At 52.3% G+C, this 25,993-nt stretch overlaps 1 protein-coding gene across 5 annotated transcripts in view; it reads left to right on the top strand.

Moving 5' to 3' along the window:
- Window positions 1-25,993, top strand: part of SH3PXD2A (SH3 and PX domains 2A) — a 243,640-nt gene that overhangs the window by 190,390 nt on the left and 27,257 nt on the right. For all 5 annotated transcript variants that reach the window (XM_043924906.1, XM_043924907.1, XM_043924908.1 and 2 more), the window contains one exon: window positions 24,904-25,017. In XM_043924906.1, coding sequence (XP_043780841.1) covers window positions 24,904-25,017 — 114 coding nt within the window. The remainder of the gene's footprint in view (window positions 1-24,903; window positions 25,018-25,993) is intronic.

The raw sequence follows: 25,993 nt of genomic DNA, 5'->3' as shown, positions 1-25,993 counted from the left end.
TCAAAGACGCCCACAGTGGTGGGACTTGAGTGGCTTCAGGGAAAAATTTTTGATTAAACAATGGGCGTGGGGCCCAGCCAGAAAAGGACTCTCTCCATTGATCTACAGGGACAAATATAGCAGAAAGACTCAGCAGTTTTGTTAGATTTGCCAGCCATTTTTGTCTTATCCTTTAAAAGCCCTCCACCCTTGACATAAACAACAGTGCCTGAGATGCTGCCTTTGTAAGACATTCTTACGCCTCAAAGACCACATTGGCTTTACCTTCCAGCAGGCAAAATCTGGTCTGACTTCTGGCAGAATCTTGATGGCAGTTGCTCTGATTTCTGTGTTAAGCAAAGCTGCCTCCAACTTTCCAGGATGGTTTCCTTCTCTCAGGACTAGGAGCCAGCCAGGGGATGTGGGGATATGAGTCAGCAGATGATCATTTTTTTTTTCCTGATCCAGCTTTCCTACTCTGAGTCTTTGCTTCTTTCCTGGCATTAGTGTGATAACCTTGGAAGATATTATACAATACTTCCTTGGAGGCACATAGCTATAGGACTAAGGTAAAAGTATTGTATTGGCAAGAAATTTTGAGCTCCTGGTCCATACAGGTGAGAAATTTTATAGGTAAGAAAACTAAGCCTTGGGGAGTTTGAGAATCTTCAGTCTACTCCAAAGTCAATGCTTTAGTCCCCCAGTTGAGTAGTGAGCAGAGGACAGACACCCACTCAAACTTACTTAACAGTTTACTAAAAGGATTTGGGAAAATCTCACCAGAACCCAAGGATAGGAAGGACACCCCAGCCTCACAAGGACTGGGAACCAGAAAACTGGCAGGAGACAAAGCAGCTACCCTTCTCCCTCTCTCCGGTACCAGGTGGATTTAAAGCCCAGCTGTGATCTCCTAACTGCAGACCAGGCTTCCTTCTCTTCCTGTACACTCATAACAGTGGCCCATTCACCTGATGTTGGCTTGTCAGGACCAGATTTTTCAGTCAAGATAACAGCCATCAACTGTGGATGGTCTCTGGTTCTACAGGTTCAAACTTTGAAACTCGAATCTGATTGGTTCCTGGCCAGCCAATGGATTGGCAGACTTTGGATCAGGTGTCCAACTCTGGCCCAATCAGCTGTGTCCAGGAAAAATGTCATAGGGTATAAACATGGCTACCTTTCTAACCTCTTCATCAGTGGCTTGGAGCACAAGTTTTAAAGAAAAGAGATATAGGGAGGTAAGTTATCTGAAAACATGTTGGCTGCATCTATTTTACTTATTTAACAGCTGTGTGTAGTAGAAAAAGCAAAGAATCAGGAGTCAGAATGTTAGGTTTAAGATCTAACTGTGTGATATAAGCAGGAATCCATTTCCTCCTGAGTATAAGAGAACAGTGATACATACTATGTGGGTTTTTTTTTTCCCTCCAATGAAATGTAACCATTTATTATTTAACAAATATCTTTATCAATAAGACAAACTAATAAGCTTTCCTCTCAGATTTGTATGTCCTAATGATTATTTTTCGTTGTCAAAAATGATGCATTCTTAAGTCATATATTTTGTGAGTTGGAAACTTCTTAACACTGAAGATGTACCTGTTCTATTCCTTAGATATTTCTCCATGAACACTGTTATAGCCAGTTCTACATAGGCTTTTTGTAAGTGAGATATACACTGTATACACTCTTCACTTTGTCATTTATTTCACAGTTCTTAAATACCTCTTGTGTTCCAGGCCCTATGCTGATTACATGCATACCCATACAGTTCCTGCCTTTATGGAGTTTAAACTCTAACTGATGCTCCAACTAATAAAAATGAATGAAAAAATAAAAAATAAAAATAAATAAATAAACTCTAACTGATGCAAGCATGCTGAGTACTTAATGAATGGACTGTATTGTGAGACTGGGCTACTTCTGCAGATTTTCTGATGTCTTAAATGGACTTCTATATATCCTCTGTGTCTTTTAGTTAGACTCTGTGCTTACTAAGGAGCCAGCTGATTAGTAATTCATATTACCAATCTGCTCTTGAAAAGATGTCCAAATAAAGATAGGATAGGCTGTTTCTAGAAGGACAAGTTTCTTGCAGTCTGCGTTACAGATAAGTGAACTAACACTCTTAACTGTGCAACAGCCTTTTAAGAGTTTGGTTCTGGTTCTGAGAGCCATATTTGGTTGTGTTAACTGGCCCCCATGAGGTCCTGTCCCAGCTGATAGAAAGCCTTGATCTCTGACACGCTTCTCTTCCTAAGTACAACACATGCATGTTCCTGCTATGTCAGCCTGATGAGCGATTACAAAGTCCATGCTGCTCCAAGGCTGTCTCTGGGGGGCAGTTGTTGCCCACTTCATGAAGCTGGCTGGAAGGCAAGGGGCCATCGAGCATAAGTCAGGAACAGAAGTGAGCATTCTAATCCAACTTTGGGCCCCTCAGCCCAGCTTTAGTCACCCTGGCTGGAGAAGGTTCTGAAAATAAGATTGCACGATAGCCTGGCAATGAAAAGTATGGGTTCAACTTAGATCAGCCTGGTTTTAATCTTGATTTGGTTCTTGATTTAGTACTTACTAGTGGTGAGCCTTGGAAGTTACTTGAATGTTCTAAGTAAACGTCGGTCTCCTTGCCTGCAAAATGGTGCTAATTGTACCCATAGCTGTGGAGTTAGTATGTGCTTGTTCAAGAGGAATTAAGTGCTCAGTACATGATAGTTGTTGGTGGCTCAGTCCCTGGTGGCTCAGCAGTAAAGACTTCTCTTGCAGTGGAGGAGACGTGGTCGAGAAGATCCCCTGAAGAAGGGGATGAAAACCTACTCCAGAATCCTTGCCTGGGAAGAGCCTGGGGGGTTACAGTCTATGGGGTTGCAAGAGTAGGACACAACTTAACAACTAAACCACCACCACTACATGACATTAAGGCGGCTGGACTGGGGCAGCTCGGCCACCAACTGACCTTGGAACACACAGCTAGTCAGTTGCCCTCTTGTGGCGTCAGTTTCCCACCTGGCTAGAAAACAGGTTGCAGTTCATGGTGTCTGAGGTTTCTCTCAGCCCTGATGGTCTGTGAGGTAGGTACGGCAGAGGGAGCTTGCTATAGGGCATGGCAGCAGGAGACCATGCTGGAGACCTGAGTTGACCCCTTGGAGCCTTGGCTTGGCAGCTGTTCTTGGCCCTGTCTGTGTGTCAGGGAAGAGTTGGAGTCAGAGTCCCCTTGGTGACCCAGGAGTAGACCTCGTGGGATCAGGGGCTTCATGCAAAGGCTGGGAGAGGAGAGGCCTACCTGTGATACCCCCTGCTGACCGTCACTCAGTAGCTCTGTGGCATGCACAAAACTGATGTGCTGGGGGCAGGGTCTAGCATAGTTGGGAAAGGCTACCTAGAGGAGTTGGAGGCATTGAGCTGGGCCTTGGAGAAAGTGGGGGTAGATAGGAGATGGGGGGATAGATAGGAGAGAGGGGAAGGAATTCTCGAGCCCTGTGAGTGGAGTGCCAGGTGGAAGGCAGAGAGCCCGTTGGGGCTAAGATGGCAAGGCAGGCATACAGTTGTCTCAGGAGGTAAGGCTTGATGAAGAAGGCAGAAGGTGGGCAGCAGCAGGTGGGGAGCAGGGTGGGGTCATGGAAAATAGGTGAGCAGGAGAGGGACCTGAGAATAGGAGTATTTGAAGCAAGCAGTCCTGGCTGTGGGGAGGCAGATGGCGGGGGAAGGTGTGTCCAGGACTGGAGGACTGGAAATAGATCTTCCCTCGAGCTAGATCTACACTGGCTGTTGTCAGGGAGGCATCCAGGGGCTTGCCAGCAATAAGGGCTGCCAGCCACCTGCCTGGAGCCAGCTGCCAGGTGGCTGGGTGGGGCAGTGGGCCCCCAGGCGCTCCCCCCTCACCTCCACCTATTCAGGTTCGGCAAGTGGAGTGGCCAGTCACCCTGACCTCACATTGGCTCTATGGACCAATCATGTCCCACAGCCTTTCCTTGAATAGACATTTCTGAACAAAAGATGTGGATCCAGGGTGACCTTGGAAACCCAGCTGAAGTGCCAGAGTGACACCAGCTCATCCCAGCCTCAGCCCCATAGCAATACCTAGCTTCCCCTCTTTTTGGTGGGGGGAGTGGAGCAGGGAGAAAGCAAGATTGTACTGAGTCCTCTCACCGGATCTCAAAGGCTGCTTTTCTGGGTTTGGACAGCAAGGGACCGGTTGAACCACACGCTGCCCAGAGCCCACCAAGGCCAGTCTTCAGGTGATCAGTCATCACTGAGTCCATACTACTTGACTAAGTTCTAGACTGGTGCTCAGAGGTGACCGAGGCCAACAGAGTCTCACACTTACAGGGCTTACATGTGCTAGAGAAACAGTCATATGTGAAAAAGGAAAATAAATCTAGATTTTGATAAGTGCAGTGCAGGAAATAAACGGGCACTATGATAATGATTAGTCAGAGGAAGGAGGTGATAGAGTGTGGCCAGGAAACGCCTCTCTGAAGAGGTGCAGGTGGAGCTGAGAATGCTTGGAGCTTGGAGAATGGAGGAAGAATTAGAAGCAAGGCACTTTCGGGGAGAGGTGGTGAGTGAGGGCAGAGAAGGAGGAGAAGCCATGTAGTAGCAGGCCAGGGCATTCTGTTCTGGGGTAGTGACCGCCACACACCTGATGGGAGTCTTGCAGTGTGGCCATTGGGTGACTCCATTCCCTCCGCTCCCCAGACATATCCTGGCCCAGATGCCTGGGGAACGGGCAACACTGGAGACCCTCTGTCCGCCCCCAACACACACACACACACACACACACACACTCACTCACTCACTCACTCACACCGGGCTTTGTCGCCAGGAGAAGTGATAGTCCTGCTGAAGTGCAAGATAAAGATCCCTCTGCAGGTTTCCTGCATTCTTAAATTAAAACAAACTTCACTGTAGCGCTTTCTGGGATATAATTTGTTAGGGACCTCGGGGAATTGGGGTTGCTGCCCCTTGTTCTTTCCGCAGATGGTCCCGCGGCTGTGTGATAGTATACCCTCAGCAGTTGGGCTTTCAGTAATCACTCTGGTAGATGTGAGGTTTGCCTGAGTAACCACTCTCATCTCTCTCAGCATCTTTTCAGATTCTGTAATCTCATCCTCTGGGTTCTTGATGCTGACCTGGACTCCCTGGCCTCACTGTGGAGGAACAGCAGGGTGATCCAGTTAGCCCAGTTGGGAAGCCTCGTGGAAGCCAGTGTTCACTGGGAGCTGAGCTGTCAAATGCCAGGAAGTGGAGAGAAGCTTCAGGCTCGTGTAACCCCCAACTTCATGTCTGGAACATGCTTTATGGAGCTCTCAGGAGGGGGTTTCATTTAATTGTCTCAGCCCTGGCTCCACATTCCCTTCTTAGTCAGGCACCTCTCAGCCTCAGGCTAAAATGCATCTGCCTGCCTCAGCTGTTATGGACTAGATGGTGGGGAAATGGCCCAGGCATCGTGAGAGGTGAGAGAAAGCCAGACTTGGAGGAGGAGTCTGCCAGGGACTGGCCACGAAGTGAGCAAACCATGAGTGGGTCTCTGAGCTGGTGTGCTGTGATTGCAGGGCCCTCTCTCCTGTTCTGTCTGGCCTGTTGGCATTGCCATGGGCTACCCTTGGATCCCTGTGTCCCAGAACCTTAGTGTTTAAGGGATATCTTAAGTGCTGTAAAGCCTGTGTGTCTGTTCTCTGGGGAAGACTCATCTGGGGAAGAGGGGGTGATCGGGGATGTCAAGGCCTCCTGGGGAGCAAGTGTCCACTGATACCAACTAGTAGTGGATTTGGGACGTTTTTCAACGTGAGCTCTGTCTGAATCAGAATAGTTTATGTTTTATAAGACATAGAACCCTGTGTTTGTATAACACCTTGGAAAGGAGAGTGGCAGATGTTGGCATCCTCTCCTTTTCAGGTGGAAATTGAAGCCCAGAGAAGGTCAGTGACTTGCCCGGAGGTTGCATAGCGGGGAGGTGGGGCCCAGGCTGCCACACTCCTTATCCAGTGCTGTTTATCCAGGGTTGGGAAATCTGGATGTTTGCATTTCTCTTCCTTGTGGATTTTACTTGTTTGAAAAGCCAAGCCCCAGAGCTCTCTGCTGTGTGAATTCTCCAGGCCACAGAGAGCAGGAGAGCAGAGGTCAGTCCTGCTGAAGCCAGCCCCAGCTGGGGTAGGAGCAAGGCCAAGGCGTGGGGCGGAGGGAATATGAAAGGGAAGGGATGTTTGCTGGTCCGGTTTCCTGCAGAAGAGTTGTGAGTGTTCTGGCATCTGGCTCAGCCAGGTCCATGAGGTGGGGCTGGACTGGATGGGTGGATGGGTCAAGGGCACTTGTGGTCTCCCTGATCTGCTTACCAGGACTGAGGGTGTGAGAGCCGAGCCTGAACTGTGCCTGAGCCATGCTTGTCAGAACCCCAGCCTGCTCTGCCGTCCCTTTGTCGGAATAAATAGACCTACCCTGGCCCCTTCCCAGGGGCCCCTCATGACCCAGTGAAGAGCTCCATCCCACCTCCTTCCCCTCAGCGGTCTCAGCACTGTCTGAATGACCTCTCATATGCAAGGACTGCGTCCATAGGATGTGGTTTGCTCATTCCGTCCACACACACGGGGCACCTGCTGTGTGCCCAGCACTGGGTGCAGCAGTTGACAAGAAGCAGTCGTCCCTGTCTTCCCCCATAGACAGTATTCTAGGGCTTTCTCTTCCCTCAGGGTAAAGGCCTGGATGCAGTAAGTCTATCATATTGACAATGCACCTGCTATGTGTGAGGCAGAAAGCCCAGTGCCACTGGGGCCAGTGTTACTGAGGGGCTGGGAGGGTGGGACTGTAAGGCATGGTCTGTTCCAGGTTCAGAGATGGGGTAGTGCCTGGGGTGGGTGGTCATGGCTGGAGGAAATAGGCCGTGATCAAGGAGCTGAAGGAGGAAAATGCTCTAAGCTGAGTACACGGCATGTGTGACGGTATGGCGGTGGCACAGATGAGGGGGATCTGGCCAGGCTCTGGGGCTGCCAGAGAGGAGACGTCCCCTAAGTGATAACAGGCCGAAGGGGCATATTGAGGGTCTCAAGGACCTCAAATGTCAGGAGAAGGAAACAGGCTGCAGGACATATTTCTGACCATCTGCCTAAACCTCCCTTTGACAGAGGAAGAGTGGAGGCCTGACATCATTTGCCCAGTGTCCCATGGAGTTTGTGGCAGGTCTGCTGCATGAGCTAGGGATGGCAGGTGCCAAGGTAGCTGTCTCTGAGGCACCTTCGAGGCCACACTGTCCACCCACTCACAGACTGGGGCCCAGCCTGTCCTCCAGGTGAAGGAGGAGGTAAGCGGGCTCTTCAGCTCCCCTCCCTGGACCCCTCAGCCTGGTGCTGCAGCTGGAGCCAGGACACAGACAGCAGAGGCAGGCCCGAGAGAAAGAGAGCCTCTCTCCTTGTATCCTCCCCAACCACCTGCACTCAGACAGGCTCATTTTTCAGACAAGGTGCCGTCCCCCAGCAAGGTCATCTTCAGATGCCTCGGCGTGAAGGCAAACACCCCTTTCAGCAACACTTCTCGGGATCCAGGTGGGGCTATCCCACTGGCTGGCTGTGTTCCTTGCCCCCACCTCCACGCCACCCCACTGCCGCCGCCGCTCCAGCCCGAAGTGCTGCCTTCCCCATCCCTCATGCCCCTCCCTCCCCGCAGGAAGGTGGTGGGGTCTCTGTTGAGGTTGGCCGGGCCTCCACTCCTGGGGTTTCTGGACACTCTGTCTTTTCTTATTTGTTTTCTCTACTTCTAACCGGCGCCCTCACAAAAGCCCCAGCCTCCTCTCTGCTCAGCAGGCTCACCATCTTTTGATTGAGGCAGAATGTTGAGCTGCTGCAATCAAGACAGCCTGGGGCCTTGTCCCGGCACCAGCGACTGCAGTGTTGGCCACAGGCCTCCACCCCCACAAGTGACCTTGGCCCCCCAAGTGACCTCCACCCTGGCCAAGTGACCTCCTGGCGCCTGGGGTGGGGGGTATTCTGCCAATTCCAGGCACCTGCTTCTTGCTCAAGGCATTGGGTCAGCGGGTTGCCACTTGGCGCCGTGCTCAGGGTGTCATCTCAATGGGCAGAGCAGCCTCATGGGGGGAATGACAAGCTTTGTATAAAAGTCAATTTCAGTCAGTCTAGGTTCCAAGCTGAGCCACCCGCTAACCAGGTGATCTCAGGCAAGCTGCTCTTCCTCCTGAGCATCACCTTTCCTCACGTGTGGTTAGGAGTGAAGACAGTGGGCACGGCTGCTTTCCAAACACCAGCCTCCCCTATTCCCCATGACCATTACAGTTTTACCAAGCCAGGCAGGAAGCAGGCCTTTTGTCTCCATAGTGCCAGGACTTCTCAGATCCCCTCTAAGCCATGGGGCTCCAAAAAAAAAAAAAAAAAAAAAAAAGCCAGTTTCAGCTTAGAGGGAGCAGGCAAGGGGAATCTGACCATGTTGGCAACTTTCAGCCAGCTCTCCAAGCAGCCAAATGGGTCACTGGCTACAAACATCCCTGGGTTTGTAATGATGATCACAGGGCCCGTGGGCTCCTGGACACCTTTGGAATGGGCTTTGTGAGGCCAAGTGCTCCACAGATTAAATTTCCGGAGAAAGAACAGCTGAGAAATAGTCTTGAGCTTTGCGAAGCCATTTCTGTGCTATGACAGCAAAAGGGGTGTGTGTGTGTGTGTGTGTGTGTGTGTGTTCTTCACTGTGCTATGACAGCAAAAGGGGTGTGTGTGTGTGTGTGTGTGTGTGTGTGTGTGTGTGTTCTTCACTGTGCTATGACAGCAAAAGGGGTGTGTGTGTGTGTGTGTGTGTGTGTGTGTGTTCTTCACTGTGCTATGACAGCAAAAGTGGTGTGTGTGTGTTCTCCACTGATAAAAGGGAGGGGATAGGCAAAGGAGGAAGATTGTCCAATCGTAAGCCTCCCTCTCCCCTTCAATTTGCATCAGCCAATGAGGCAGCTGGTGCTGCTGTGTTTTCCAGGCTGGTGCTGGTAACAGAAGGAATATGATTAGTGTTGTGGAATTTCATGATAGGGGTTAGGGGTGGCTTCTCCCCTCCCCTTGTAAAATAAAGTGATGTTTTGAAGAGTTGCCCTGGAGAACTGCTGAAAGCAGAGTGGCTGACAGACGCTTTTGGTCATGTCAGACGAGGACAAGATTATCCAAGTGAGCGAGGGTGTCTGTCCCCATCAGCCGTGCTGTGGGGCTCCAGGGCCCTTCTGCCAGAAAGCAAGCAAGGGGCTGTAATCACAAACAGGCCGGGATCAGTTACCACCAGAAGTATTACTTTGGATTCTTGGCTTTGAAGGGGAAGAATGCAGTTTTCCTTGCCCCTCCTCCCCCGTCCTTCTCAAGTTAAACGAGATCTGTGAAATCGATCGCTCTGGGACTTAAAAAGAGAGGCCAAAATTCAAGCCAGTGAAGGGTCCTGAAGGCCCAGCATAGGAGGCTTCTACCAGCCTCCACTTATCTGGGGGCAGGGGTTTGCCTAGCCCAGTTCATTTTGAGGTGAGGAATTAGAGAAGTCCATTTCCCCTGAGTCTTTCTTGTCTACCTGGGTCATCCTTGCCTCCGTCTTGCCCACCAGCCAAGTATCTTGACCCTACTGCATATTTAAGCTGGTGTTTTCTGTATATCTACCATGTTCCTAGCACAGTGGGGTAGGGATATAATGAAAATGGCTTAGCACATTGGAGCAGACTCTGACCAGCCTATAAAGATAGCAAAATAATGGGGCCCTCACCCCTCCTGGCCCCCCCTAGCCCTGGGAAGCCCCTCTCCTTGCCTCAGCCAGCACCCCTTCGGCAAGCACCACATCAACTCCTTCACACTTGGGTATAAATAATACTGCACCAGGAGTATTGACACTGATGGGTGTGCTTCCCCTGGCCTTGGTCGTGGGAGTAAGACCGGCGTTGGCGAACACCTGGACCTCCTTGCCAATGAGTTGTGATGTTTGAATTACTAGTCTACCCTGTTCACAAATGTTTTAGCTTATTCACCATTCCCCTTAAACAACATTACTTCATGGTGTTTCACTAAGAGTTTATCTGAGCACATCTAAGACCTTCATTATTTTATTAAAATTGTTCCTAAGGGACGTTGTTTTTTCACTTTATTGCTTCATATTTAAAAAGACCAAACATTCCGAGTTATAGCAGCTGTCCCACGTCGCTGAAAGCTGTCCCTCCCAGATGCCAATGAGATGGGTGACGGTCAAAATTATCCCTTTTGAAAAATTAATATGTCCTTATGGAATGGATCTATTTCTCAATTTATATTTGCAATATACTTCTAACTTCTATGACTGACTTTTAAGACTTAAGATATGGATTGTAACCGACTGTTCCCCAGAGGACAGAGAGGAAGCCTGCCTCTTCAGCAGGGCTTTGCCCCACGGGAGGGAGCAGCCAGGGCTCCTGCTGTGGAACCTCCCCGATGAAGGCTTCGCTCTACTCTTCTGCTTCCACGCCAGTCCTGTGTCGCAGGTCTCACCACACAGCTGATGCAGACTCCCCCTCTTTGGACTCAGAAGGCCTCCGCTTTTGTTGGGGCCAGAGTATTTTATCAGTGCTGATGTGGCGGCTGGGAGGAAGATTGTGGCCTGCCTTCCGTACCCTGATCTCTCAGGCCCCATGGGGCCATCCCTCCACCGCCTGGGTGGATTTAGAGCCAGGTTTGCTTGGAGCTCTGATCCAGAGACCAGGACAGAGAACAGGGTTGGAGACACCCACATTCTAGGCTGGGGGACAGGCCAGGGTTGGGGAACAGGAGCTGATGATGATATCGCTCACTTCCTGGAGAGTGAAGTTAGAGCCTGCCATGGCCGCGGGCTCGGACTCAGCTGTGCTGAGTTGGGCCTGGCAGGGCAAAGACATGTTTAAGGGGGGTTGGGGGCGCGGAACTCTTCAAGGCCCACCTCAACATCCAGACATCTGTTCCATCCAGGCCTCCCAACCTTAGAACCACTTCTGGAATAGTCTCTCCTCAAGGGCCCTGTGGTGGCGGGGTGACCTCATGGAGGGCAGGCTTGGTCAGTGACTTCCTAGCTTCCTTTCTGTGTCTCTGCCATCAGGTGCCAGAATCTTGCTGCTGACTGTGGTGGGGTGTTGATCACAGGCAGGCTGTCAGAGTACATGTGTTAGTCGCTCAGTCGTGTCTGATTCTTTGTGACCCCCATGGACTATAGCCCGCCAGTCTCCTCTGTCCATGGAATTCTCCAGGCAAGAATACTGGAGTGGATTACCATTCCCTTCTACAGGGGATCCTCCCAACCCAGGGATTGAATTAGGGTCTCCTGCATTGCAGGCAGATTCTTTACCATCTGAACTACTAGGGAAGCCCATTCAGAGTGGGGAGAACCAAACCATGCAATTAAGTGAGTGTGTAGTCAGAGGCTAGAGATGAAGCATTGAGTCATTCCCCAACTTATCTCCTACTGTGTGTCACACATTGAGGCTAGAGATCATTAAGGACGGCTTGATCCCCAGTCGTGGAGCCTTCCATCTCAAGGGGAAGGAGGGGACTGGGATTGCTGGTGTACAAGGAGGCAGGGTGGTAACTCTGCAGACTCCTCCCCTTAAGGGGTGGGGGCTGAGGCACCAGAGAGTGACAGGGCAGAAATGGAAAATCTCCTTGATTGGTGCCCATGGATGTCAGTCACTACTGACTGACCAATCATTGTAACTGGTGAGACTAAGAATGAGATAGTTGACCCCAGGCAGTCTCTGGGGCAACTGAACTAGGGGTGTGGCCTTTTCTCCTTGGATTGAGATAGGAGCTGTACTCGGCCTCATTAACTTAGAAACTAAGATGACAAGATGGTGCCCTGAGGTAGGAGAAGCTCAAGGAGATGGTGTTTGTGTACACTCTCAGTCCCTCAGTAGTGTCTGACTCTTTGTAACCCCATGGACTATATAGCCTGTCAGGCTCCTCTGTCCATGGGATTTTTCCAGGCAAGAATACTAGGGTGGGTTTCCATTTCCTCCTCCAGGGGATCTTGCCAACCCAGGGATCGAACCCACATCTCCTGCATTGGCAGGCTGATTCTTTACCACTGAGCCCTTGGGAAGCCCAACTCAAGGAGAGAAGCTTCCTAAATCACACAGACCCAATTAGGGCTCAGGATGGTCATCCCATGCCCAGGGTATTCCAACCTCAGCTTAAACCTAGTTCTGCTTTGTGGAGACCATTGATGTCAGAAACTCTGGGAAAGGCAAGAAAGGAATGGCTGAAGCTCCTCCTGTATATCAAACAGTGAGCCAGGCACCTTCCACTGTGTAGTCACCACCCTTGCCTTGTAAAGCACAGATGGCAGGACTTCTCTTTCACAGGGAGGAAAGCCCATAGAGTTCAGATAGCTAGCCTCTTCCCTGTACACTCTGCAGCCTCTTAGTTAAATCTCCTGTGGTTCCCTTGGGCAGAAGCACCATGGTGGGGGAAGCTATTTCCTCTGAGTAGCTTTCCCCACATCCTCTGAAGGTGGGATGTAGCAGGGCTCTGGGGCTGCCCTTTCCAGAGGCGCCCCCCTGAGTTGCGCCCACCATGGAAGAGGGCAGTGTGTTCCCTGTGTGAGACACTATGGCTCCAAGAGTCCCAGTGGAGGCCTGCAGCCAGCCCATGAAACTGCTTTGAGTTTGAAGGGGCTGTTGGTTCATAGAATTCCCTCTGCATTCTTCCAGAAGCCTCGCCCCAGGGCGTGGGCTTGTCCCTGGTGCTGGGCTTGTGGGACCTCCCTGAGCTTGGCTTTCCCATTCCTGTGAGGGGAGAGGCCCAAATGAAAATGGCCCAATCAGGTGCTATGCTCACACACAGCAGACTGGGAGAGCTCATGGGTGGGGATATGGGCTTCCTGGGTGATCCTGGACATGTTATGCAACAAGCAACAGAGATCTCCTGGGCTTAGGTCCCTGTGGGTAAATCTCTCCAAGTGAACTGTGAATCAGAGGTACCTCCCTAGTTTAAGGGACCAGAGGAAGGAACACTGCCCAGGGGCTGAAGAACTATATTGGGCTCTAGTTGGCAGAAGATGCCAGGCCAGAGGGATGGGAGTTGTAAAGCAAATGCCCAGTGCTGACCCCAGGAGCTAGACTCAGAGAGACTGAGGCTGAGGGAAGCAGGGGGGACTAGTGTGGAGGGAGAAGCCAGGCAAGGTGAAGGAAGCCTTGTGCCCATCTTGTTACTGCATTTCGTGTTCAACAGCTGCTCCCTGAGTCCCTTCTTTGTCAAACACTGAGCCAGGCAGGGGCTCGACAGGATACCAAGATGAGCAAGACATGGCCTTTGTACTCAAAGAGCTCTTGGTCTAGCTGGGGTGACAGCCAACCCAAACCCAAGGTCAGGGTGCAGGGAGAACATGAGGGAAGGAGAGTAGAAGGCCAGCTCACAGAGAGTCACAGGAACTTCACAAAGGTAATGGTTTTGAAGGATGAGGCCCAGGCAGTGAAGGATCAGAAAGACCAACATATCTGGGCCTTCTGAGCCCTGCTGGGTGTGCACACAGAAGCATGATAGAGGGCCTTTCCTTCTAGACCACGCGAAAGGCTTGTGTTCAGATCCCACTGTGCCACTGAGTAGCTACATGTAACCGTTTTGCCCCTCAATTCCCATATCTATAAAATGATGATAATATTTTGAATTCCACATGGCTATTGGGAAAGTTTACTGTGCAAGAATATTGTCAAGTGGCATTTTCCTATTCTTTTCTCTAACAGACAGGGATGGGCCACCATCCAGTCTGGGCAGTGAATTGCATCTGGGAGTGGAGGGCAGGAGGAAGTTAGGAGTCCATCAAGTTCCTCAACCTGCTCAGAATAATGACCCCCTCCACCCCCATCCACCTACAATCCAGAGACTTTTCAAAGCATTTTCCCCATCTCTTCCACAGCATAGCTATGCAAGGCTAAGTGGGGCAGAGGCCTTTGTTTCTGTATTTCAGAAGAGGAAACTGAGTGACTTGCACAAGACCACAAAGCTTGCTAGTGGCTGAGCTTGGATATAAATCAGGGGGCTGCAAATCCTTAACCCAAGCCTCCTTCTTTAAGATCAGTGCTTCCCAGAGAGTGGGTCCTATAAGTGAGTGACAGGCCCAGCATTAAATGGCATTGAATCCCATCAGGAGAAGGTTATTTCCTTTCAATTATTTCACTCCACATTGAAGAAAGTTTCCATGTGGGGCTTCTGTGTGGCTGAAACTTGCTGATGCTATTTGTTTGACCAAGGGAAATTCTAGCCCCAGTCTCAGTGTGTTGGCTAGATTGTGGCTTAGTATCTTGCTGGAAATCCATAGCATTGTTGTTTCATTGTATTTTTTCAGCTATGTTCTATCTGTGCCAAGGGATACAAGCTTTCCATTTAGTGTAATATAAGTAAATGGTTTTTGGAAACATTTTTTGTTTGTTTAAAAAAAAAAAAACAGTGGCACAGGGGTTATTCAGATTGTTTAATTGCATGCCTACTGCTCTACAGGGCTTCCCTCATGGCTCAGCAATAAAAGAATCCACCTGCAATGCAGGAGAGAAAGATTCTATCCCTGGGTCAGGAAGATCCCCTGGAGAAGGAAAAGGCTACCCACTCCAGTGTTCTTGCCAGGAAAACCCATGGACAGAGAAGCCTGGCAGGCAAAGAGTCGGACACAACTGTGTGACTGAGACACATGCACTGCTGCTCTGTAATGCCCAAGGTTTGGGGAACACAGGTACAGGTCCCCAGGCAGGACACTCCCCGGTACCTTTCTTCTCCCAATCTCCTAGGGAGACACCAGTGGCTCCCAAATTCCAACTGGGAAAGAAGCCTGGAAAAGTATCAGCATTCGTGGCGGCTGCTCCCCACACCGCGTGGAAGAATCCACGTTGTCAGAGAGCTGTTGACGTCAGGCGGTGCGGGTTTTTGTAAGACCTCTATTTAAAATTCCCCAGAAATTAAAGAAGCAGGGTTTGGAGGGAGGGATGCCCTAGACAAATTGCGGAGTGGGTTTGTCTTGTTTATGGACATGGTCTTTAAAGTTGAAATTGCCCCTGCTTTTATTTTTTGCACCAGTTCAAGAGGGGCTGAACTCAGCTAGAAGGGAGGATATGGTTGTCCGTCTAAGGCTTTTAGTTGAAACCAGCTCAATTCTGGGACCAAGAAGCCTCTGTTTTTAGCCAAGAGAGAAAAGGGGGAAAATATACAAACTCACTCATGTATACTTCGTCTTGGAGTAAACTAGTTAAAAGAATAAGATCAACGCCTTATATTTCAAATGACTGGTGTAACAGATACAGAGGGTTCTGTCAGCTTTTTTCTCCAAGCTGGATATACACATACACACAGCAGACATATTGCTAGGTGGCCCCTATTCCTTTCTTTTTGATTCCCCAGCACAACCCTGGTAAATCCATGCTACTTAATATCCTCATCTCACTAATGAGGACACTTCATTGTCTTTCATCAGACATTTTGGATGACCAAGTATCATTCTAGCCCCAAGTCTTTTTCTTAGAAATGTCACCCACACAACACCATGGTACATGGGATGCTTTTAGCTGGCACAGAGAGGCAGTATGTTCCACAACACATGGCGGAAAAAAAAAATCCTTCATCTTGTCTTGTTTTGTTTCTCTGACAAGCCTGATTTACCTCAGCTTGATGGTCAGCTCTGACTCTCTCTAATAAATCTCCTTCTGTAACAAAAAGGAAGCAGTCTCTAGATGTGGCCTCTTCAGTCACAGCACAGCTCAAATTTACTCTCTTGTTTTGTTCTCTGTAATTTCATGGTTGGGACCAGTGGTCCTAATTGTTTATTCATGGTGGCAATCTGAAGTTTCCTAAACAAATTATTTTCTTGAAGTTAAAAAAAGAGGGAGGAACTGTTTTAAATATATATTTACTATGTGAACCACAGTATACGCAGTTCTAGGATATGGCCAAAGTCAGCCAGTGGTGTGGAAATATCTGAGGTTTGAGAAATGCTGATCCAAAGTCACTCTCTCCTGGCAAAGACCTCAGATGAGATCTTGTGCCAGATAACTCTGTCAGCTGGGTGGGCTCTGAGAGGGTGAGGGAGAGGCTACCTAGAGACAGAGGCAGAAATCTACCTGTTAGCCCCCTCCTCAGGGTGTGGCAAGAGGTGGGGGAAGCCATGCTCAGGACTCTGCTGAGAGCTGGGTCTGCTTAGTGGAGACCGACAGAATGGAGGAGAAACGGATGAAAGGACTGGTTTCCTGGTTCATCTGTCAGATGGAGATTTAGGAGATCTAATGGAAAAAGCAGGCGGTGTTGGCCTCTTTCTGCAAAGGTCGTGACAAAGAGTCATTTTTAAACTGAGCCAAGGGGATGCTGTGCTAGGAGTCAGGCCTGAGGACCGGTCCTGGACTCTGCTTGTAAACCAGGCATCTGGGTAAGTCACCCAGTCCAGGTGCTTCCTAATCCTAGTGCAGCCTAAGGTTTCACAGGCTTACTGTCCACCCTATCCCAAACTCCAGGACCCTTCTCATCCTCGCTGCCAAGTAGGGGGACCCATACAACCCAAGTGCCTGAGACACTCCCAGTTGGCACCTAGTATTTGGCATACTTATGAATAATGCCCCCATGTACTCCAGAAAGTTTAGACAGCGAATTCTAAGACCGCTGTTCTAAGCCATGTCCTTTTGTCTGTCCACTTACTATAATACTTTTCATCTTGTCAGATTTGACCTGTCATTACCATCTGTTGAGCTCTGTTTTGGCTCCTGATCCTGGCACCACTTTTACTAAATGAGACGGTGCGGCCAACACAGCCTCTGTCTTTGTACTGTGACTGATTAAAACATCCAATGGTGCAGGTTCCCAGTGGGTGTAACCAGTAAGCCGTCAGATCCTCTCTGGATATAACCTCTGTGGTATCTACAGTTTCTTCAAATGATGCATCGGCCAGCACTGTTATCTATGGCATGGGGCAGCCTTCGTCCCCCTCCCTGCCCCCAACCCATGCCAAGCACAGAACGAGACCTTCAGTAGAGACTTTCTAAGGTTAAGGCCAAATGCTAGTGACACCAAGAGGCTCTCTCTCCCCATGAGACTCCAGACACCTAAGACCACCTGCCTGCCTGCCCACCATGACACCAATCATTGAGGTCTTGGTTCTTTAAAATTCACCACAGTGTGCACCTAAACTTTAGTAATAGCTCTTCAGTGCATCTTGCTAGGAACCCAGCACTGTCCTGAACACTTTTTGTAGCTTTATTCATCCACCAACACAGTGAGATGTAAGTGTACTATAGGTCCATTTTACAGATGAGGAAATTGAGGTGGTTGCTAGTAAACAGCGGAGCTGGGATCGGAACCCAGGCAACCTCACTCTAGAGCCCTTGCTTAGAGCTGTGGTTCTTCTCTACCCGTCATTTTAGAGTGCACCTCCTGGGCCTGCCTGAACCCAGTGCTGGGCTTTTGGGCCCATCCAGAGGGGTGGGCAGGCTGGAGCAGGTTGGGGGTGGGGTGGCAGTGGCCCAGCTCTCGCTGTCTTCTTGCCACAGACTCCACAGAGCCTTCCAAACAGTGACGTAGCAGGCTGTGCTAATGGTCTTGGAATTCAGGCCTCAGGCGCCCAGGGAAGGTTCTGGGGCCCTCATGGCCTGAGAGCCCCCTTTGGGGGAGGGGGAGACCATAGGCAACAGAGAGGGGGGTGGGTGTCAGAGGCGGGATGAGAAGAATAGGTCAGGTAGGAAGGCAGGGGCTATGGGGGTACACTGGGAGGGACTTGGAGGGGGAGGGCTCCCACCCATTCCTGTTTGCTTTGGACCGCGGAGGCCACGTGCTGAGAGCTGGAGTGTGTCTTGGCAACAGGCCGCAGTGACAGAGCTTTCTGACCAGGGGAGGCCTGGCCCAGGGTGGCTGCCTTTCGTTGTTCTTAAAGGCACAGCATCATGCCACGGATGGCCTGCATTTCCCACATCTCTGCTCGCTCTCAGGTAGAAGGCTCAGTTCTGCCCCAAGGTCATGGGAAGGGCAGCAGGGCAGAAGTGGTCCCTTAGGGCTCAGCCTCGTGCCAGGTGTAGTGTGGCCAGGTGGGCAGGGCTGGTGACATGTGCCTGGCCAGGCCCCCTTCAGCCCCCTTCCTCCTCAGCATCTCCCTCCATCTACCACCAAGTACCCCCAAATTCCTCCTCCTCTTCTCCAAACTGCTCCAAGGAAAGAATAGGAGAGTGCCCGGACATTTCAGTCTCACGAGGGGGCCAGAGCCCGAGGCAAGGCGTACACAGAGAATGGAGGCAGGTGTGTGAGGCCTGGACTGTGCCTCTGCTGCTAGCTCCATCACCTCCCTCCTGCTGTGGACGCGGAAACCCTCCGAGAGGGCCTGGCATGCAGCAGCACTCCACAGATGCCAGCTGTGGGTTAGACCACATGAAGGACCTGGAGGGAAGGGAAAGGCAAGGCTCAGAGGTCACCTAAAAGCTTCTGTGTTCCAGACTCTGCCCACCTGTCTCATCTTGCCCGCTACCTTCCGAGTGGGCACCCAGGGCGGGTGGGAGGCAGCCCAGCCCCCTCACTGGCCACAGCACCAGTGTGCAGGGTGTGTTTGCACCCATCCTGGGTGCCATGCAGGGGCATCCCGAGTGAGGTTGTTCTCTGCAGCATCCCTGTGCCTGGAATAGGGCCTAGCATATGCCAGGTGCTCAGTAAAGGCTGGTTGTTGAGTGTACCACGTGTCCCTGATATACCAAGGGCAACACAGGATGCCAGGCATCCCTCTGGGTGGCTCATACTGCCCTGGTATGACAAGGCTCAAGGAGGTCAGACCTGTTCCGGGTCACCAGTGAGCATGTGGTGAAGCCAGGATTCAAACTGAGGTCTGTCTTGGAAGAGGGGCTATAAGAGGTGCCTGTGGACTGAGTCCTGGGGTGAGCAGGACAGGAAGGGTGGGGAGACCTCATGGAGGACCACACCTTGAAGGACACACGGGAGTTTCAGAGGGAGAGGAAGGGAGCAGGGCCCCCCCACCCCCACCAGCTGTTTTGTCCCAGGCTGAGCTGTGAGTGACCTCAGAAGGCTTTATTAATGTCCTAATTGTGTGCAGCTGGCCTCCTCTGGCCCTAATGAGCTCATTATCCACTCTCATTAAGGAGACCATTGTGGCCTGGTCACCCTGGGGACAGCAGTGGCCTGGGGGTGCCCGCCACTTCCTGCCTCCCCTTGGACAGGCTCAGGTCTCTTCTAGAGAGGCTGAAGCCCCCGTCCCTCGCCCAGCCCCTCACCCAGGTCCTCCCATCCCTTCCCTCTGTCTGTCTGCATCTCTGACTCATGTGTGTGTATGTGTGTGGTTCATGAGAGAGAGAATCTGTCGACTCTCAGTTTCTTGCTGCCCCCCGCCCTACCATCCCTTCCCCAGTGCCAGCCCTGGGAAGCCTCAATTAGAGTCTGTTTGAAAGGGCTTTGAAATTGGCCAAACAGCTAAAGATTATGCTTAGCCTGGACAGAGGGAGAGACTGACTTCTGGACCTGAGCTTTCTCCTATGTGGGCCGAGGACTCCCTGCCCCGCCCTGAGCTGGAGGTGCTGGCCAGACCTGCCGGGCTCTGCCTTCTCTCGTCCTCCACTCCTGGCCATGGTGAAGTGGGCTTCAGTGAGTCCTACCGAGCAGGTTGGCTGCTGTGACAGGTGACATTGCTGTTCTCTCTGGGCCTTTGTCTCCCGGAGAGGGCTGGGCTCTGGCCTGTAGGCCGGCTTGGCTGAAATCCATTCTTCTCTGGCACTGTAGACACGTGGCCCTCACAGAAGGAGAGGCCAGGGTAAGGCAGTGCTTGGGGGCTTGGCCAGTTCAGGATTCTTCCAGATGATTGTCCCAGCCTGGGGTCTTAACCTGGGGACCCCAGAAAGGGCTGCCCCAGCCTGGGGACTTAGCCTGGGGTCCCCAGGAGAAAGCCTTCTCCTGAACATCCAGCATCTGAGTGCGTCTCTCTCAGGGCTCCTGGACATCACTTCACGGTTTCCCATTCAAAAGAGTGGACGTGGTAGTCCTCTCTTGCCCCGACTGGGGAGCATCTCAGTATAAGGCACTCCAGCTGAATTTGAGTCTTTCTGACTCCAGACTCCCAGTTATTACCCTCTATCCCCAGAGGGTCCTCACGTATAGATATAGACACTCAAACCTGAGACGCTACTCATGGTGTATGCACATAAAGCACACACTCAGCGATGTGGACAGACTCACAGGCAGCACATATGTAAAGAATCCGTGTTCAGGGATCCTCGTTGTCAAGGAGTCACCTCTACCTGCGTGCACGGCACAGAGGTGCACCTGACCCGCTTCTGCGGTGGTGAAGAGTATGGGTCCTGAAGCTGGAGGGCCTGGTTTTGAGTCCAACTCTGCCTCCTCCTGGTGGTGATCTCTTCTGCCTCAGTTTCCACATCTGTAAAGTGGGGATAGTGACGACAGTAAGTTATTTCACAGGGTCCTTGAAGATTAAATCAAGTGACGTGTGTAATGTTAGCTCCTGACACGGCATGCTCTTCTCAGCACCTGGCTATAATCATCACGTGATACATGTATAGACACACCTCTCTTCCATGCACACAGGTCCCCACCCATGCATGCGTATGTGGACATAGCCTGCCTCCCACTGTGCGCCTCTGCAGGAGCGAGAACATGGTGTGCACTAGAGGGGAGCCGGAGATGCCCGCGGGCTGGCTGACACCTGAGCCCTCTTGGCCAGCTGGGCTGCACCCAGGGTGGCTCAGGCTCTAACTGCTCCTTGGTGAAGACACAGTGACTTTGGTCAGGGGCCCCGGTTGCAGCTGCCAGCGTCTGGGAGAGGCCTGCCAGGAGCCATTGGTGGGCGCAGGCCCAAGGAGCCGCCCCCACAGGCCCAACTGTGTGACTCGTGCCAGGGCTCCTGGTGGGTCTGTGTAGAGCTGGGTGGGCACCCCAGCCCATATTCAGCCAATGCCTGCCTGGGTGGTGACAGCCTGTCCATCTCTGCTTCGTGGGCGGTGACTGAGCCTGTCCAGTGGCGGCTCTTCTCTGCAGGGCCTTCTGTGGGAGGGACCTGGGACTCAGAGCCACACAGCCCAGCTCTGCATGTGTCGGGGCTGGGGTATTCTCAGGTCAGGTTGGAAGGACCTCCGAGCTGTGAGGAAGATGAGAGGCTCAGCCCCAAGTCTGGGGTGCAGCAGGCGGATAAGACTCTTAAGTTGCTGCCCTGAGGTGAGATGATCACGGTCTGCCAGTGGTGTGGCCCAGGCTCCACAGAAACCTGGGGTACTGGAGAGGCTTTGAGGTCGAAAGGACTCAGATAGCCCTGGCACATCCCAGGGGTACCCAGCAGTGTGAGGCACAGACCATCACACCTTCCTGCCCACTGGGCGCCTCAGCCACATGCTCAGCCCCTCAGCAAATCCCTGCCCAGCTTGCCCTGAGTGCCAGGCCTATGCCAGGCAGAAGTAGGAGGCAGGCCAGCTCTGCCCCACCCTGGGGAGATAGTCTACACAGACAAGTTCAGATCCATCCCTCCATCCCAGATTCCTGCCTCCTGGGGGGAAGAGAGGGAGCTGAAAGTACATGGAAGGTTCTCAAAGGGTGAAGTTAGGCAGGAGGGGAAACTGCCACCAGTAGAAAAGCAGTCTAAATCCTGGGATTATAAAGCCCTTGGAGTCAATGAGAAAAGTCCACACGGGGCCTTGGTCTGGAAATTGCCATGGGGGGAGGTTGGGAGAGGGGACAGCAGGAGGTCAGCAGGCTCGAAGACTCACAGGTGAGAACACAGACAAACTCGGATGAGACTGATGGAGGAACCCGCACAAGTCTTCCTGGTGCCCATGGAGGAGCTTGCCTCCTTCACCTCTGCTGAGGATGCCTTTGGGGCCCAGATTCCTGAAATAGAGAGAAAGCTTAGAAGAGAGTCAGCCCAGCCATCCAGGAGACTGCAAAGTTCCTTGCTTTCCTCGGAAGTCATGGGTTCACACAGAAAAGGAGGGACTATGCTGCCACTGAGACAGCAAGTAGGTTGTTTTAGAGGGTGGAGTGGGCAATGGACACACCTTGGTATAGAAAAAGAGGCTGGGGGGCGGGGCTGGGCATGGAGAGATCTCAGCAAATCCTCAGGGAGACACACATATCCAAGCTCTTTTGTTCCTCCAGACACATTCCCTGTTCTGTCTGATGACCATAAGATCCCCGAGCCCATCCTGGGGAGTCCTGGGAAGAAGGGCTTCCCTTTGAGGCTAGGCCTCCAGGGCACTACCTGAGCCTACTGGGACTTGGCTTGGCTCTGGGGGCTGGAACTGGTCTTTCAGCTCCCTGGACACAGTTTGAGGAGGGACTGGAGGGTGTGGTGACCAAAGCCTATGAACTTCTGTCATTGGACCTGGACCTGGGCAGGCATGTGAGAGCCTCAGCCTTCCAGACCCTCCCTAAATGACTCCAAGTTGAGGACTGTGATGACTGTTCTTCTGGGCTCTTGAAGGTTATCCTGTGAGGGGGAGTTTGGTTGGGGAGGGACCGCTTACCAAGAGTGACTCGGAGGTCTCCATCCTTCCCCAGTGAGGTCTGTGGTGGCAGGCGCCCAGCAGACTTGGGTTTTGTTCTCCAAACTTGAGTTGTGATGGCGGACTTTCTGGATGAACCCTGCTGACTAAGGGTGTGTGTGAAACCTGCTCTGGCTCAATTGAACGGCACAGGAAGGTCGCTGGCTCACTGTAATGAGAACGTCCACCAGGGCGGCCTACCTTTAGCACCTCTGTGCCCCAGGATCAAGTGATGGTCATCGGGACTGACTTTCTCCATTGCCTGGTTTTGCTTTATTGACTTAACTTTCAGGACATCTCTTCCCCACACCCCTGAAATTCCTGATTAATGTGGGACTTAGGGTTCAGGTCGCCAGAGCACCCACGTCCGTTCCTGGAGAAGCCTGTGAACTGTTACGGTGTCTGGGGAGGTGACAGGCCCGTCAGAACACAGTTGGCCAGATGCACCCACTCCTGTGGTCAAGGAGGCAGAGCCATAGGGCGGGAACGTCTGTGAGGTGGGCAGCTCGGTGACCTCGAGTCAGACTCTGGGGAAGAACACTGGGCTTGGGGCCTATCGGCAGGGACAGTTGGGGTTCCTGAAAGTTCCCCCACAGCCTGAGAGAAGGGGAGAAGCCACCCCAGGCAGAGACCCCTGCAAGTCCATGCCTTCTGGCTGCTTTGGGGTCTCTCAGCCACAGCCTCCCAAGCAGCCATGCGGCTATCGCCAGGGCTCTAGGGAGGATGGCAGTGCTGCCTGGGTGGGTAGGCCCGGAGTGTGCACATGGCCCGCACCCATCCCCCTTGGGTGAGGAATGAGGGAATTGACCTGAATCTGGCAGAGAGAGAGAATGAAGGCTTCCACCCTGAGTCCCCTGGGGCAGTGACCCAGCTAAGGGCTGGGCCTCAGAAGTCCAGACCCTTGTCTGAAACTTTTTCTTTTCCTTTTTTTTAAGGCTTTGTTTTTGTTTTTAGAGCAGTTTAAGTCAAGGAAAATTGAGTGGGAGGGGTCCCATATACACCTGTCCCCCCCACACGCAAGCAGCCTGCCCTGTCGTCAACATCCCCCACCACAGTGGTCCATTTGGTACAACTGATGACCTACATGGACACATCCTAATCACCCAGAGTCCCTAGTTTTATTTAGGGTCCATTCTCAGTGCTGGACATTCTGTGGGTGTGGACAAACATACAAGGACTGTATCTGATGTTACAGTATCATACAGATGTCATGGCAGTTCATAAGGTTTGCAGAGCTGCATGCAGAGTGTTGTGGAATTTCTTGGAAAGGGTGGGGTGCAGTGGGCCTTCAAGACTAGACCACAGGCTGTGTGCTATCCCAGCCCAGTGACCCAGAGCATTGGAAGTTGAAGACCCTGGGTGTGAGATCCTGTGCAGGGGTGGGACCGTTGTCCTCTGCCCCTCTCCATTGTTGTCACAGCAGCCCCCAGGCAGCCTTCTCCACCTCCCAGTGCTAAGCCCAGCTGGGAGAGCCTGGAGGTCCCTATGTGCCCCCTCCTTGGGCAGCTGCTCACTGCTGTGGGCAGTGTTGGGGCCTCAGTGTACTGCCCAGGAAGGAGCCCTGGGGTCTCTTGACAGGTTGCAGTCCAGATTTGGAAATGGTGAGTGAGCTCTGTCACGGACAGAAAAGAGCATCGGTGCCAAATGGCTTTGGAGGCAGGAAAGAATCAGAATGGGAGGCGGGCAGAGACGGGCTCCTGTGAAAAGTACCTTCTAGGAAGGAACAGAAGACAGTGGAGTGCCACGGCTTCAGAGTTTGGAGTATTTGACTCAGCTTTTGTCTGAGTGATGAATGAATGAGCCAACAATCGGGAAACAAAACGAATGTACTGCTCTCACTTGGCCATGACCGTCAAGGGTCAGTCGAGAGTGCAGTGCCCACTTACCGTGATGGAGTCGTCAACGCACTGAAGGCAGCTGTGAGTAGCACCAATGTGAAATTACCACTGACCCGCAAGTGGGAGCAATGACCATTGGAACATATTTGTGAGGCCTTTTTACCCCCAGGTTACATTAAACCAGAGAAAATGGTCAAACTCCAGGTCACACCAGTGATCCTAGAGGGCTTGAAAAACCCTACATGGTCTCTGTGTTTGGCTGGAGCCCCCTTGACCTTTCCCGCAAGGTAACTTTCATGTGTTGGGCATATCATTGTGTCCATTTCATTTTCAGATGTATCACACATTTGTGTCCATTTCATTCTCAGATGTATCACACGTTTGTGTGGGTGGATTGCGGTCGATCAGGTCCCCTCTTCTCAGGGACTGTGTTGGTCTCTCGTTCCTCAGCCAGGAACCTGGGCTCCAGGAGGCTAGATGTGGGCCAGGCGTTTGCTGGTGCCCGGGGCCATGTGGCTCTGTGCTCTGCCCTCCTCGCTGCTCCTTCCCCCTCGTCCTGGCCCCCTCCCCACCTCGGCCATCCACTGACTCTGATGGCTGCGCTCTCTCTTGTCCCTGCTGCAGGCTGGTGGTTCGTGAGCACCTCTGAGGAGCAGGGCTGGGTCCCTGCCACCTACCTGGAGGCCCAGAATGGTACTCGGGACGACTCAGATATCAACACCTCCAAGACTGGAGATGGTAAGGGCCTGCAGGTTCAAGGGGCGGGGTGATGATACAGCTTTCCCACCCTTCTCCCTAAGACCATCAGAAACTCTAAAAAGACTGGGTCATGGTCTCCATACTTCCCCTGGGAGCCCATCTCCCTGGGGCCAGCCCACAAGCTCACCTCCTATCCAGATCTGTCCTCGCTGGTCCTGCATGGGACTCAAACTAGACTGGAGATTATCTTGGGGTCTGGGTCTCAGGTTTTGATAACTTTGGGTCAGAGACTGGGAGGAACAGTCTTAGGGCTCATCCCCTACAGCTCCCTCTCCCTGCAGAAGCCCTAGATTCCTCTGGGGGTCCCTACCGAGATCCACCTTTGCACTGTACTCTCTGTGGCAGGGACGACCCCAAAGGGGCCTTGTGCATGCCACTTCTGCTGTTCACAGTCTGCTCGGAGGCCGCCCCTTCGGGCACCTGTTAGCCCAGCCCAGGCTGCGGACATGGTGGGCAGCTGGGGGAGTCGTTTCTCTGTGTTGCTGGAACCCAGGGGTGGCTTCAACTCTTGCACCGTCAGCCTCCCTGATTCGTTCTGGCCTCAAGAGGTTTTTCTGGGGTTTTCTCTGTTGCGTTTCCAAGAACCCGCCCCTCCCCCGCAGCCAGCACTGGCCTACTCAGCCTGTCCAGTGGACTTGGGTATTCCCCAGAGCAGTCTGCCAGAGCCCAGCAAGCCTGCCTGCTCCTGGTGACTTCCAAACCTCCCTTGTTCTGGCAGCAGGAAGGCTTGCCCTAACGGTCAGTGAGGATCGTCCAGTTGGGCACCTCTGAGAGCCAGGGGGATGGATGCCTGCCGCCCAGGGCTCAGGCCACCTCCTGGCCTGCCCCTCCCCACCCCCACTCCACACTGCCCAGGCCAAAATAAGCAGCCCGCCCAGCGCCAGCTCCTTATTCATCCTTCCCCCGAATGTCGGTTACTGGGCAGTTGGAGCCCTGCCCTTCCTCCCCTGTAAGC

The sequence above is a fragment of the Cervus elaphus genome, chromosome 15 (genome assembly GCF_910594005.1).
Source record: "Cervus elaphus chromosome 15, mCerEla1.1, whole genome shotgun sequence".
Classification (NCBI taxonomy): Eukaryota; Metazoa; Chordata; class Mammalia; order Artiodactyla; family Cervidae; genus Cervus; species Cervus elaphus.
The sequence above is the reverse complement of the archived record's forward strand: the minus strand, read 5'-3'. Positions and strand labels throughout refer to the sequence as shown.